At 44.1% G+C, this 12,667-nt stretch overlaps 1 protein-coding gene across 2 annotated transcripts in view; it reads right to left on the minus strand.

Annotated features, from left to right (window-relative positions):
- RAC2 (Rac family small GTPase 2) overlaps positions 1-11,697 on the minus strand; it is a 29,919-nt gene extending 18,222 nt beyond the window's left edge. The window contains exons 1-2 of one of the 2 annotated variants that reach the window (XM_001366623.5): positions 11,466-11,697; positions 8,334-8,405 (exon numbers count right to left, since the gene is read on the minus strand). In XM_001366623.5, coding sequence (XP_001366660.1) covers positions 8,334-8,405; positions 11,466-11,500 — 107 coding nt within the window. In that variant the 5' untranslated portion in view covers positions 11,501-11,697. The remainder of the gene's footprint in view (positions 1-8,333; positions 8,406-11,465) is intronic. The other variant, XM_007503453.3, reaches the window with a different exon arrangement.
- Between the last annotated feature and the right edge of the window lie 970 nt (positions 11,698-12,667).

The raw sequence follows: 12,667 nt of genomic DNA on the forward strand, positions 1-12,667 counted from the left end.
ATATACTATGGTGCCCGGAAATGAACATCATAGACTAGATATGGCCACCAAGAAGAGGTCAACTCAGAGCAGTGAGAGAGGCAGGCCTGGAGATGGGAAGTCCTGGGTTCAAATCTGGCCTTAGACACTTCCTAGCTATGTGACCCTAGTATTGATTCTAAGACAGAAGATAAGGTCAAAAAAGAAGAGGAGGAGGGCAGATAGAGAGAGTCACCTCCCTACTGATCTATCATCATTTAATAATAGCTTTGGGGCTAGAAGGGACCTTGAAGATCATCTAATTCAACTCCTATTTTACAGATGGGGAAACTGAGACCTAGACAAGGGAAGTCACTTATTAATTTCAAGCTGGAAGAGACCTTAGAAGTTACTTAATTCAACTTTCTCATTTTACAGATGAAGAAACTAAATTAAATGACTTGTCCAAGGTCATATAAGTAGTGGATGGCAAAGGTATGAACCCAGATCTTCTGGTTCCAAGTCAGTGCTCATGCTGCTGCTTCTCTAGGATTCCTTCCCCTTCACTCCCACCTCATTATACAGGTGAGGAAGTTGAACAGCCCAGAGAGGGTATAGTGATCTGCCAAGGTCACACAGCTAGTAAATCAAAATTTAGATTCAGGTCCTTTGACTCCATTCCAATTGAATTTTCCACTGTATTATGTAGCCTTTCTTTCACTTATCTAACTTCCCTCTGTCATCAACCAGCAAACAGAATATATATCCAGGAAGTAACCATGATAATCAAGGTATAGGATCTGATTTGAGTTAACAAGTGACAGAACACCATTCACACAAGCAGTTAGATCTACAGATGGACCCTGAATGTTTGAATGTGCTTAACTGCTCTTCCTCATGGTAAAGTACATATCATAGGTAGTCCTTGTTTGCCTCCAGTCAAGCCTCAGGTAGTCTAGAGGTCAAAGAGACCTTGGACCAGTCTTATCACTTCTCCAGGCTCCACTCCCTCACCTGCAAAATGGGAATGATAATCCCCATTATAGAGTCCTGACTAGAAAGTCAGCCTCAATCAGAAGACCCGACTTCATGTTCTGTCTCTGCCCCTATTAGCCATGAGATCCTGGACAAATCATTCCTTTCCAAGACTCTAGGCAACTCTCTGAGGCTGTAAGATGACGAATGGGTGCTAACCTTCACTAGCAAAGCTTCCTCTGCACTTCTCTATACCAGTGAAATCTCAGATCAGCCCCTTTCTCTACCCACACCACGAGCCTGAAATGAGAATCCAGTATGACAACACTCCACCAATGGGAGCTCTCATTAACATCACTAGTTGGTCATTTGGGGTGCCCGTGATGTCATCTCTATGGATGCTGACCTGACAAGACTGGTTATAGCCAGGGTCTCTGTTCTTACACTGTGTTGTTCTTGTCCAGAACCCTCCATAAATTCTCTCAAGATAGAGGGACTTATATTCATATATGAATAAAGATAGAGATAGAATATATTCATATATAATATACATTATTTATAAGTAAAGATATTAATAGAAATATTTCCATAAATATATTATACAAAATTGTTAACAATATACTTTATATTATATATAAATATATTACAGATATATTATCTATAAGTATCATTTGTATTATAGAAATGTATTACACAAACATATCTACATGTATAATTTATAGTATACAAATATATTATTTATAAGTATAATTTATGTTATAGAAATATATTGCACAAACATGTCTACATGTATAATTTATAGTATACAAATATATCATCTATAAATATACTTTATATTATACAAATATATAAATATACAACTTTATATAAACATACAAATATATTATCTAAAGTATAATTTACATTATAGAAACATATAAGGCAAATACATTATCTATAAATATTATATTATAGAATATATTACACAAATATGTTACACAAACATATCTATATGTATAATTTATAGTATACAAATAAATCATTTATAAATGCACTTTATATTATACAAATATATTATCTATAAGTATAACACATTATAAAAATATATAAGGCAAATATATTATCTATAAATATAATTTATATTATAAAATATAATATACAAACATGTTTATGTGTGTAATTTATAAAAACATATATTATCTATAAATATAATTTATATTGTAGAACTATATTATACAAATATGTATACATATTACACAAATATGTCTATATATAATTTATAGTATACAAATATATTATCTATAAGTATAATTTATATTATAGGAATATATAAGACAAATGTTACCTTTAAATATAATTTATAGAAATATATTACACAAATATGTATCATATATGTCTACATGTATAATTTATAGTATACACACATATTATCTATAAATATATTATATTATATGAATATATACATATATTACCTATAATTATAATTTGCATTGTAGAAATATATTACACAAGTATATATGTCACACAAATATGTTATCTAGTAACCTAACAACATCTAATGTATATTACATATAAGTAGATCTCAGTGTAAGAACCTCTGAACCGGATGTATTACCTTCTAATTCAAATAGTCTGTGATTCTGTGATGCAATGACTGGGTCAGAAACAAGTTCAGACCCCCAGCCATCTACATGACTTTGAGCAGGTCATTTCCATTCTCTGGATCCCTGTTTCCCTCCATTGTAAAACTAGTGGGGCTTAACTAATGACTTCTTCATTCCTTTCCAGCTCCAAATCACTGGGTCTCCTGGGGCTCTGAAGGTTGTCATAGTCAGGGAAGAGGGGCTTCAGGGGCTAAAGGAGGCGCGGGACCCTTTCTCCTCGGCGGGCTCCTCCCAGAGCCAAGGGGATTCTCCAGTCGCCTCTCACCATGCGGTCTGGCCCCTTCTCTGACCCTCGCCCCAGAAGCAGCCCCAGAATGGGTCACCTCAGTGCCTGGCACCTAGTTAACTCTTAATAGAGGCTTCTTGAATTCAATGGCGTCGTGCCCCCGAGGCTGCTAGCCTGCCCAAAGCCGGTCTCCTCCGTCTCCTCCGGGAGACTCTCACTCTGGTCGCTGCCCCTGACCCCCAGTGTAGGGGGCCCCCTGGACGCTGGTGTCTGAGCAGTGACTGGAGGTAGCCAGTAAAGAAAAAGGAGGCGGCTTCTTTTAAAATAAATAACTAAATAACAGAGCCAGGGCTCACGAGCATACAAACACGGGAAAGTCCCTTGAAGTGTCATGAAGAGAGCTGGGGCCACTTCCCTTGTCCATCCGCCCCCCCGCCCCCCACTTGAGTCTGTAGTCGCTGTTTGTGGCTCCTTTTCCCCTTCGGAGCTGCTCTAAACAACACCAAGAAGCTCCATTTCCTTAGCTTAAGATTTAGAGTATTTTTCCCCACCCTACTCGGCGAGGTAAGTAGCACTAATATCATGAACCCCATTTTACGGAGAAGGAAAATAAGGGAGGGTCAGAGAGGCAGTGCAGGATAGAAAGGCTCCTCGATTTAAGATGGTGATTCTTAGCCTGGATCGGCACCAACTACCGACCTACCCAGTAACCCTGGGAGCTCACTTCTGCTCTCTCGGTCTATTTGAATCATCTGTAAATGTTGCGAGGGTGCCTGGGGTCCCAAGGGCTCTAGAGACCTCCAAAACAACTGCTGTGCTGCCAAGGCTTGCCTAGAGTAAGTGCTTTCTCATTTATTCATTCTCCCTATTTCATCTCATCTATATTGGCCACCTTTGGTTTTTATCTACATTGCTCTCTTTGGTTAGTATTAGTATTAGATGGGTGACCTTGGGCAGCGTTTTGCATTGGAATGGATTGCTTTGAACCGGCCTGGATTTAGCAGAATTAGATTGGACCGGCTTGGACCGGACTAGGAAATGAACTCAGAGAGGTCAGCTGGCTTCCCCAGATCTCACAGTTGTTCAGTGCTGGAGCCAGTTCTCCTCCTATTCAGGCTTTCTGGCTCCATGATTTTCCCATAGGACACTGGGCAGCCGCCGCTGCCATCTATGTCCTTCCCACCTCCGACCACTCTTCCCCAAGCCCAGGATTCTTCCCCCCCCCCCACCCCCATCTACCCATTCTCCCCTTGTTGACTAACTGACCCTCTGAAGGCTTGATCAGAGCAGCTGAAATAGAAAAGGCCACTTTACTGGCTGGAAGTCAACGTGGCAAAGCACCATTTACACGCCCTTGTAAACCCTGGATTCTGATTGGGCGCCTAACGCAGATGGAAACACCCAGAATTGCTAGACTGTCATTTAGGTCCTTATCTAAAATCTCCAAATGTTCATCATACACTTTTCTAGATCCTAGATTCTCTGAGAGAAGCCCCTGACATGGTCCAATCCAACCTCTTCTTTTTACAGAGAGAACTTAAATTCAGACCAATTCAGTGACTTGCCCAGGGTGACACAGCCAGTCAGGGGCAGAGCTGGGATCGGCACTGGGATTCTGTGGCAAACTCAGCTCAGATTGCTCACATAGACTAATTTTTTTCTTTATTTATATTTTAATATGTTCTTTGTACCATCAACTTGCAAACCCCAAACCCCTAACCTGGAATTCCTTTTTCTCCCTATGGCCCCCAGAAAGATGTCCTGATGCCCTCATTTTGGAACAGTCAGAAGGGACGATGTCCTGTTTCCATCCTTATTAGACATTCATCCTGTTCACAGGCTGAATTTCTCACTTTTCCTCACACATGACATCTCATCTCCCACTTCCAAGTGTTTGCACAAGCCTGTGATGTATTTTCTCATCATCTTTGCTTCTTAGAATCCTCAATTTCCTTCAAAGACCTGCTCTAATGCCACTTTGACAAGAAGTGGTTCCTGATCCCCTAATAACCATGTATACATCCTATATGTGTATGTTTGGGGGGGGGGGTTGTCTTATTATCTCCCCTGATAAACTATAAGCTCCCAACACTTGGTAACAGCAATATTGGATGAGGATTATCTGTGAAAACTTGCCTCCTCTCAGCAATGCAGTGATCTGGGACAATCCTAGAAGACTTATAATGGGAAATGCTACCCAACTCCAGAGAATGAACTCTGGGGCTTGTCTTTCACATCAACGTATTTACAAGTTTATTTTAGGGTTTGGGTCATGTATGACTTTGCTCTTACAACAATGACCAAAGTGGGAGTGGGTTTTGTATGACAATAAAACAGAAAAAGAAAATATAAGCTCCTTGAGGACAAGAATGATTTCACTTTTGTCTTCCCTACTGTGTGCCGGACACATAGTAGGAACTTCATAAATGCTTGTGGATTCATTGATTGATTGTGGCATGCTACCGACTGCTACCAAGCAGAGGTCATAGAAAGGTAGAAGCTCAAGGTCCCTTAAAGATGATGTATTTCCCCTCTCTCATTTGCCAGGTGGGGAAACAGAGAAGATTTTTCCCAAAACCAGAGTCAGTTAAAAGATTGCTCCAGAAGTAGAACCCAGATCTCTCCATCACAGATCGGTGCTTTTCCCTAAGCCAGTAAGTGGTGGGATTTTCCTCCCTTCCTCTATACTTTCTCCCCTTGTGTGGCCAGCTGTTCCTCTGCTCAGAGCAGCTGAAACAGAAAGAGCCATTCTACCAGCTGGAAGTAAACCAAGGCACTGTTTATAGACCTTTGAGTCAGGGGGGGAGGAACGTATATGACTGTAGCAGCCTTATGTCATATAGTTAATAGAGCAAATTCATCTCGTCTTCTGCAAAGAAACATCATATGTGACCTCCACTTCACTGAATGAGGCAAGGAATTTAGAATTCTAAGCTCTTAAAATCGGGATCTTGGATGTTAGCTAGTCCAACTCCCCTCCCAGGCAAGAATCTAGTCTGTAGCATTCCTAATAATAGGCTGGAGGTGGTGTGGCTAATAGAAAGTTTCTTCTCTAATACCTGGAAAGATGGGGAACTCAGTACCTCCCAAGGCAACACATTCCACTGAGCAACTCTAATTGCCAAGAAGTTCTTCTTCCTATTACTGATGCTAAATCTGTTCCCTGTAACTTCCATAGTTCTCATCCAAGATAAATTACAGCATTTTTGGAGAGGTTGGAATGGAGAGGACAAAGTCTGGTGTAGGAGAAAGAATCTAGGGTCAGAGGACCTGGGTTCAAATTCTGCCTCTGACGCTTGCTCCCTGTGGTCCTTAGGCAAATTGTTTCCTCATCAGTAAAACAAAGAGGTCTCCAAAATGACCTCTGAGATCCTTTCCAGCTCTAAACCCAGAAGCCTTTAATACCATAAGAGGGCACAGGCACTGTGTGGGAGTGAGTAACTGCCTCCAACTTCTGATGGGACATTGGATAATCCCTCCCCTCTCAGAGCAGCTAGGAAGGAGCTCAGTAAAAGGACATCTTGAAAAACCAAGCTGAATCAAAGGACACATTCATAAGGTAAAGAAAATAGTGATGAGGTGAATATGACTAAAGGATCCCAGATCTATAGCTGGAAGAGGGGCCTTTGAGATCATCTAGTCCAACCACGGGGAAACTGAGGGCAAGAGGAGGGAAATGACTTGCCCAGGGTCACCCAACTAGTGACTTAGGTGAGATTTTAACTCAGGTCTTCCTGATTCCACATCCAAGGTGCTAACTACTATACCATGGACCTACCTAATGATAGGAATGGTGGTCTTCCTGGAGCTGGATAAAGAAGGGACTAGAAACCATAACATATCAGGATCAAGTGAAGAAATTGACAAATGTAGAGTCATATAGGAAGAGAAGAGGAGAATTTTCTTCCAATCGGAGCTGCTCCAAAGTGACTGTCTGCCTTATGAGGTAGTGAGCTTCCTATCCCTGATGGTATTCAAGAGGTTAGACTTCTTCTCATGGATACTGAAGATCCAACTTGGAATAGCTCATGCCTGAAGTCTTTTCCAACTCTGAGATTCTATGTCTTGGTCCTGCTTTGGGGTGTGTCTGACCAAAATGCTTACATTTAGATGCATAAGATGCCTGCAAGGGTTTGGCAAAGGATCATCCTTCCCCTGTTGTTGGTCAGGCATTTCAGTTGTGACTAACTCTGTGACCCCATTGGGGGTTTTCTTGGCAGAGATCCTGGGGTGGTTGGCCATTTCCTTCTCCAGTTCATTGGACAGATGAGGAAACTGAGGCAAACAGGGTGAAGTGACTTGCTCAAAGTCACACAGCTAGGTGTGTGAGGCCAGACTTGAACTAAGGAAGATGAGTCTTCCTGACTTTAGGCCTGGTACTCTATGAATGCCCATCTTAGCCTGCATTAAAGAAGGTATAATGGCCAGAACAAGAGAGCAAATAGAATTTCCATATTCTACTCTGGTCAGATCATACCAAGAACCACATTTTAGACAGATTATCAATCAAAATACAATCTAGATTAGGACCATCATGCTATCAAAGAGACTGGAAGCCACCCCACACAAGGATTAGGCTAAGAACAGGGGTACAGAGGGGACAGCTAGGTGACTCAATAGAGCAGAAGGTCCTGGGTTCAAATGTGACCTCAGACTCTTGCTAGTTTTGTGATCCTAGGCAAGTCACATATCCCACATCCATCACCTAGCTCTTACTGCTTTTCTACCTTGGAAACAAGACAGAGTATTGATTCTAAGACAGAAGGGAAGAGTTTTATTTTAATTCCTTTTCTTAAAGAAAGAACCACCAGCCTGGAGGAGATAAGGCTTGGGGAGCTGGCATCAAGTATCCCTTGTAGAGTAAGGATTAACTTTGTGTTCTGCTGGACGCAGAGGGAAAAAATAGAATCTATAAAAAGGTAGAGTTAAGATGCATACATGAAAAAAATTTTTTTTCTCAGTGAAGAGTATTTAATACCAAAGAGAATAAATAAATAAATAAATAAATAAATAAATAAATAATTAATTAAATAAATAAATAAATAAATAAATAAATAAAATACCAAGAGAAATTGTACATCTGGGACAAAGACAAGGACAAATATTATATCTATCCCAAAGGAGAATAACCTAGCTCTTCAAGCAATGAGGTCTCCATCCCTAGAAGTATACAAGTGAAAACTGGCTGCTTGCCAAAAATATTCTTATAAAAGGGGATTTCAGTTCATGACCAGACTGGGCTGGACCATGAAGGATTCCTTCTTACTCAGATTCTATAATTCAGAGTGAGGAAGGAATTCAACATTTTCATTCTATAGGTGGGGAAACTGAGTCCAGAGATGATACGTTATTTGTACAAGATTATACAAATAATGATTGGACCAGGTAGGATTTGAACCCAGACCCTCTGACTTCCGAGCCATTCTATCCACTATGCCACCTGATCTTAATTAGATTAAATTCTCTAGCCTATCTCAAATGTCTTCAGCAAGCCCCCTTCCCCTTTCCCCCACCCCCGTCTGTGTACTCACACCGTGGGTATGTATTCTCCAGGAAAGGCATTGGTGGTGTAGCTGATGAGAAGACAGGTTTTACCCACAGCTCTGAAACGAATAAGAGACAGGGAGACATTGAATAAGCAGCCTTTTCTTATTTCCCATCCTGCCCTGGGGCCCCATGGCTAACTACCCCTCAATCCCCTGAACTGGCCACAGGGAACAAATTCCAAACTTGCCACACTTTCTGGGAGGCCCTGATATTATTCTTCTTCCTCCTCCTCCTCCTCCTCCCTGTTCCCCAGCAATGGAACAAAAAGAACACTGGAGAGCCAGGAGTCCTAGGTCTGGTCTCTCCTCTGCCTCAAGCTCCCTGTATGGCCTTCTGGGAGTCACCTCCCTTCTCTATGCCTCAGTGTCTCCACGTGTAAAACAAAGGGTTTGGTCTCCCTCAGGTCTGACATTGCCTATTCTGAGGCTCCTTCCAGCTCTGACATTCTAGGTTCCAACATTCTAATACTCTAGCATTCGAAGATTCCATAAAAGTCTGCCTCCCCAGACCCTCCCTTTGCCCCCCTCTCCCAGCCCCGTTTCGTTTCTCCTGCTTCTTCTCCACTCTAAGCCTCCGGCTTCTGTGTTGTGGAATCCAAGCTACAAGGGGTACAGGCTGAGTTGGGGGGAGGGAAGAGGATGAAGGCAAGGTGGGAGGGGATTTCCCCAGGTCAGGTGCAGGGGTGTCAAAAGCAGCCTCCACATTTGGGTTCTTGACTTCCTGTCCAGGGAACCAACTGCTTTTAAGTTTTCTTTTCTCCCCATCCTGCCCGGTGAAGTTTCTCCTCCCCTGGGGCCCCCTCACCCTGCCACAGGGCTCAGGGCCCATCTTGAATAAGAGGAGGGCTTGACTCACCAACTTCCGCTCAGTAACAGGTTCAGAGAAGTAAGGAGTGGGGAGAGGAGGGGGAAGGGATCCGTGTAGGATTACCCCAGCGCCCTGAGTCCTCCTCACCTAGAGGCAACTCTCCCCTGCCAGCTCCTCTAAGAGAGCCCTGGAGTTGGGGTCTGTGGACCTGCTTCTAGGTCTTGATGTAGAAAGGGACGGAGAGATGGGGGGGGGGGGGGCGGGAAGAGAGGGGAAAGAGACAGAGACAGAGAGAGAGAGGAGACTGAGGGAGAGATGCATGGGGGAAGAAAGAGAAAGAGAGAGAGACAGACAGACAGACAGACAGAGACAAAGACAGACAGACAGACAGACAGAGACAAAGAGAGACAGACAGACAGAGAGACAGACAGACAGAGAGACAGACAGAGAGAATGACCAACCCACTTAAGGCTTTAGTTTCCTTAGCTGTAATCTGAAAGGATTAGCCTGTTCCTTCTCAGCCCTGACATTTGAAGTTCTAAATGTCAATATTCTCTGTTCTAACATTCCATTCTCTAAGTACTCTCCATCTCTACATTCAATGCTCTAAGCTTCCTCCTTCTCACTCCCAGCTCTGACCTTCTCTGTTCTAGGGGCCTTCCTAAGCCCAACACCATACATTTTAAGCCCCCCTCCCAGCTCTGACATTGAGTGTTCTTTCTCCTAACTAACTCTAGGCTCTAAGTAAGTTCCCACCCTCCCCAACCAGCTCCAACTGTTTGTGCTGAGAGCTTTTCCAGCCCTGACCTTCTCTGTCCTACATTAGAGTCTTTCTGGTCCTTGGGTCTACCCATCTTATCCCTCTATAAAGAAATCACACCCTGCTTCTCTACGAGCAGATCAGGACAATCCCGAGGGCTTGGGAGAAAGAATGTATCCACATCCAAAGGAAGAACTGTGGGAGTAGAAACGCAGAAGAAAAACAACTGCTTGATCACATGGGTCAAGGGGGATATGATTGGGGATGTAGACTCTAAATGATCAGCCTAGTGCAGATATCAATAATATGGAAATAGGTCTGGATCAGTGATACTTGTAAAACCCAGTGGAATTGCTCCTTGACTCCGGGAGGGGGTGGGAGGAGGCGAGGGAAAGCACAAGAATCATGTAACCAAAAAGAAATCACACCCTGGTCCTCTTGAAGAGTCCCTTCAAACTTGGAGGTAGATGAGACCCTGGAGATGGAGGAATTGTCATTTTATAGAAAAGAAAATGGAGGCCCAGGGGAAAGGGACTTATTCAAAATCATGTCAGGGAGAGTTGAAGCCAGAATCCAGGGAGATGATGACAGAAGGTGATGGAATTTACTACCTGAAGGAAACAATAAAATCATCTAATTCTCTTCCCAGCCCTCTCTTTTCCCTTACAGAAAAAGAAACAAACTCAAACAGCTCAATAACTCATTCAAGGTTGAAGAGGTTGAAAGTATCAGAGATCAGGGAAACAACTCCTAGAACTGGAACTGCAAAGGGGCCTCAAAATCATTTAGCCTCCTAACCCTTATTTTATGAAGAAACTAGGGCCTAGAAAGTATTATAGGGACATGGATTTAGAACTGGGAGGAACCTCCCGATATTTGCAGATGAGGCTCAGAGTGACTTGGCCAAGGTCACACAGTCAGACAGGATTTGAACTCAGGTCTTCCTGACACCAGGTCCAGTAGTCAGGAAAAATCAAATGCCATAACGCAGTCTACATCCCTTCCAACCTACATGCCAATCAAGCCTCTCGCACATCCACCAGTTCCCTCTAAAGACCATCAAGCTCCCCTTCTGGTGGTGGGATCATATAGAGGTCTCATCATGGCCCTGGCTGGGTCTCCCAGAGAGGGAAGAAGGGGAGTCATCTCACAACCCCAGCATTGGCCCGAGTGACTTCAAGGATGCACGGTGGCCCATGATGCTGAGCTCCATCTCAGTAGGGAATCTTAGCCCCACCCCACCCACTCCAGCCCCATTCCTTGCCTAGACCTACTCTGGGTGAGGGAGATGAGAGGCCAGTAGCACAAACCATCCTGTCCTACCCAGACTGAAGCCTTCCAAGCACCACAGCGAGGAGAGAGACCCTTCCCAGCTGCTCCCTCCCAATCCACTTCTAGAAGGCAAGGGAAGCTCTTGGAGGGAAGAGAAGGGGACCCAGAAGATGGCTAAGAGAATCTCTGCTTAGGAGAAATTAAACCTCCGTCACAGGACCACTCCCCGCCCCGCTCCGGCCCAGGGAAGATGCCACAAGCAAACCAAGTTACCTACCCATCTCCCACCACCACACATTTGATGGCCTGCATGTTCTCTGGACTCCTGGAGGCGCAGAGGTGGGGAAAGCGAAGGCTGCCTCTTCCCAGGCACCCAAGGAAGGAGAGAAGCCGGCCTCCCAAGGAGAGAGACAGAGGGAAGGAGCAAAAATAATAATTAACAGGCTGGTAGATTGGCAGGTCGTTGGAAAGCACTGGGGAAAAGCGGAAGGGGAACTGACTTACTCAATCTGCTGCCTCCCCCTCCCCCCGGCTCCACCGTTTGCAGGGGGCGGGACATGTGGTTTGAAAGAAAAGCTCGGGCCCCTTTGGGTGGCTGGGAGCCCCAGCTTTCTAGAGCACCTTAGGAGAAGGGCAAGCTGGCAAGGCAAACGGTGGGCCAGCAGCAGACCCCACAGGGCAGGGACTCCTAGCTTGAGTGGCTGCCACCTTAGCTCGACCATAGGGACTCCCTCTCTTCTCTGAAGTTATTGCCCCAGCACTCGGCATCTCCTGCCAGGATCGGCCTCTTCTGATCTCCCCAACCGGCCAAATGACCTTGGATCCAATTCCTTCGTGTTGATTCCCTTCAGCTGTGCGCCGGACACAGCTTAAGCAGCAAGTCGATTGTTAAATGTTTAGTATCCCCATCTACACCCGGGAAATCCCCAAATGTGTTTTGCTGACAGCTTCGACTTCCAGTACTGGAGCAGATTCAGTGTAAACATGTGGCTTGCGTTTTTTGCCCAGAGAGCAGGTTGTTAAACATTTCGCCTGGTTTCGGTGGCTATGTAGTCCATTCTTGCAGTCCCCCTTGTGGACGAGCTTCTTGCAGAGAGGGGCTGTTTCTTTCTTTTCTTGGATCCCCAGCCCTAAACGTTTCTAGAGAAAATGAACACTAGAGAAATATGTTTTGCGTGATAATGCATGCTTAACCCAGATCGAATTGCTTGCCAGATCTGGGAAGGGGGAGGGAAGGGAGAGAGGGAGACAGTTTGGATCATGTAACTTGGGGAAACTTCTGTGGAAATTAGTCATTACGTGTAATGGGTAAAAAATAAAATCAATGTTTGTAGATGGATTGACTGAGGGGCTTCCTGTTCAGAGGGCCCTCCAAGGGCCCTTCCAATCTGGAGTTTCTGGGAGTTGATGAAATGTCAAAAGCCTTTTTCCTCTTTGGTGGGCCTTGGTTTCTTCATGTGTAAAATGAAGGGGGTGGAC

Source organism: Monodelphis domestica, chromosome 5, assembly GCF_027887165.1.
Source record: "Monodelphis domestica isolate mMonDom1 chromosome 5, mMonDom1.pri, whole genome shotgun sequence".
Taxonomy (NCBI): Eukaryota; Metazoa; Chordata; class Mammalia; order Didelphimorphia; family Didelphidae; genus Monodelphis; species Monodelphis domestica.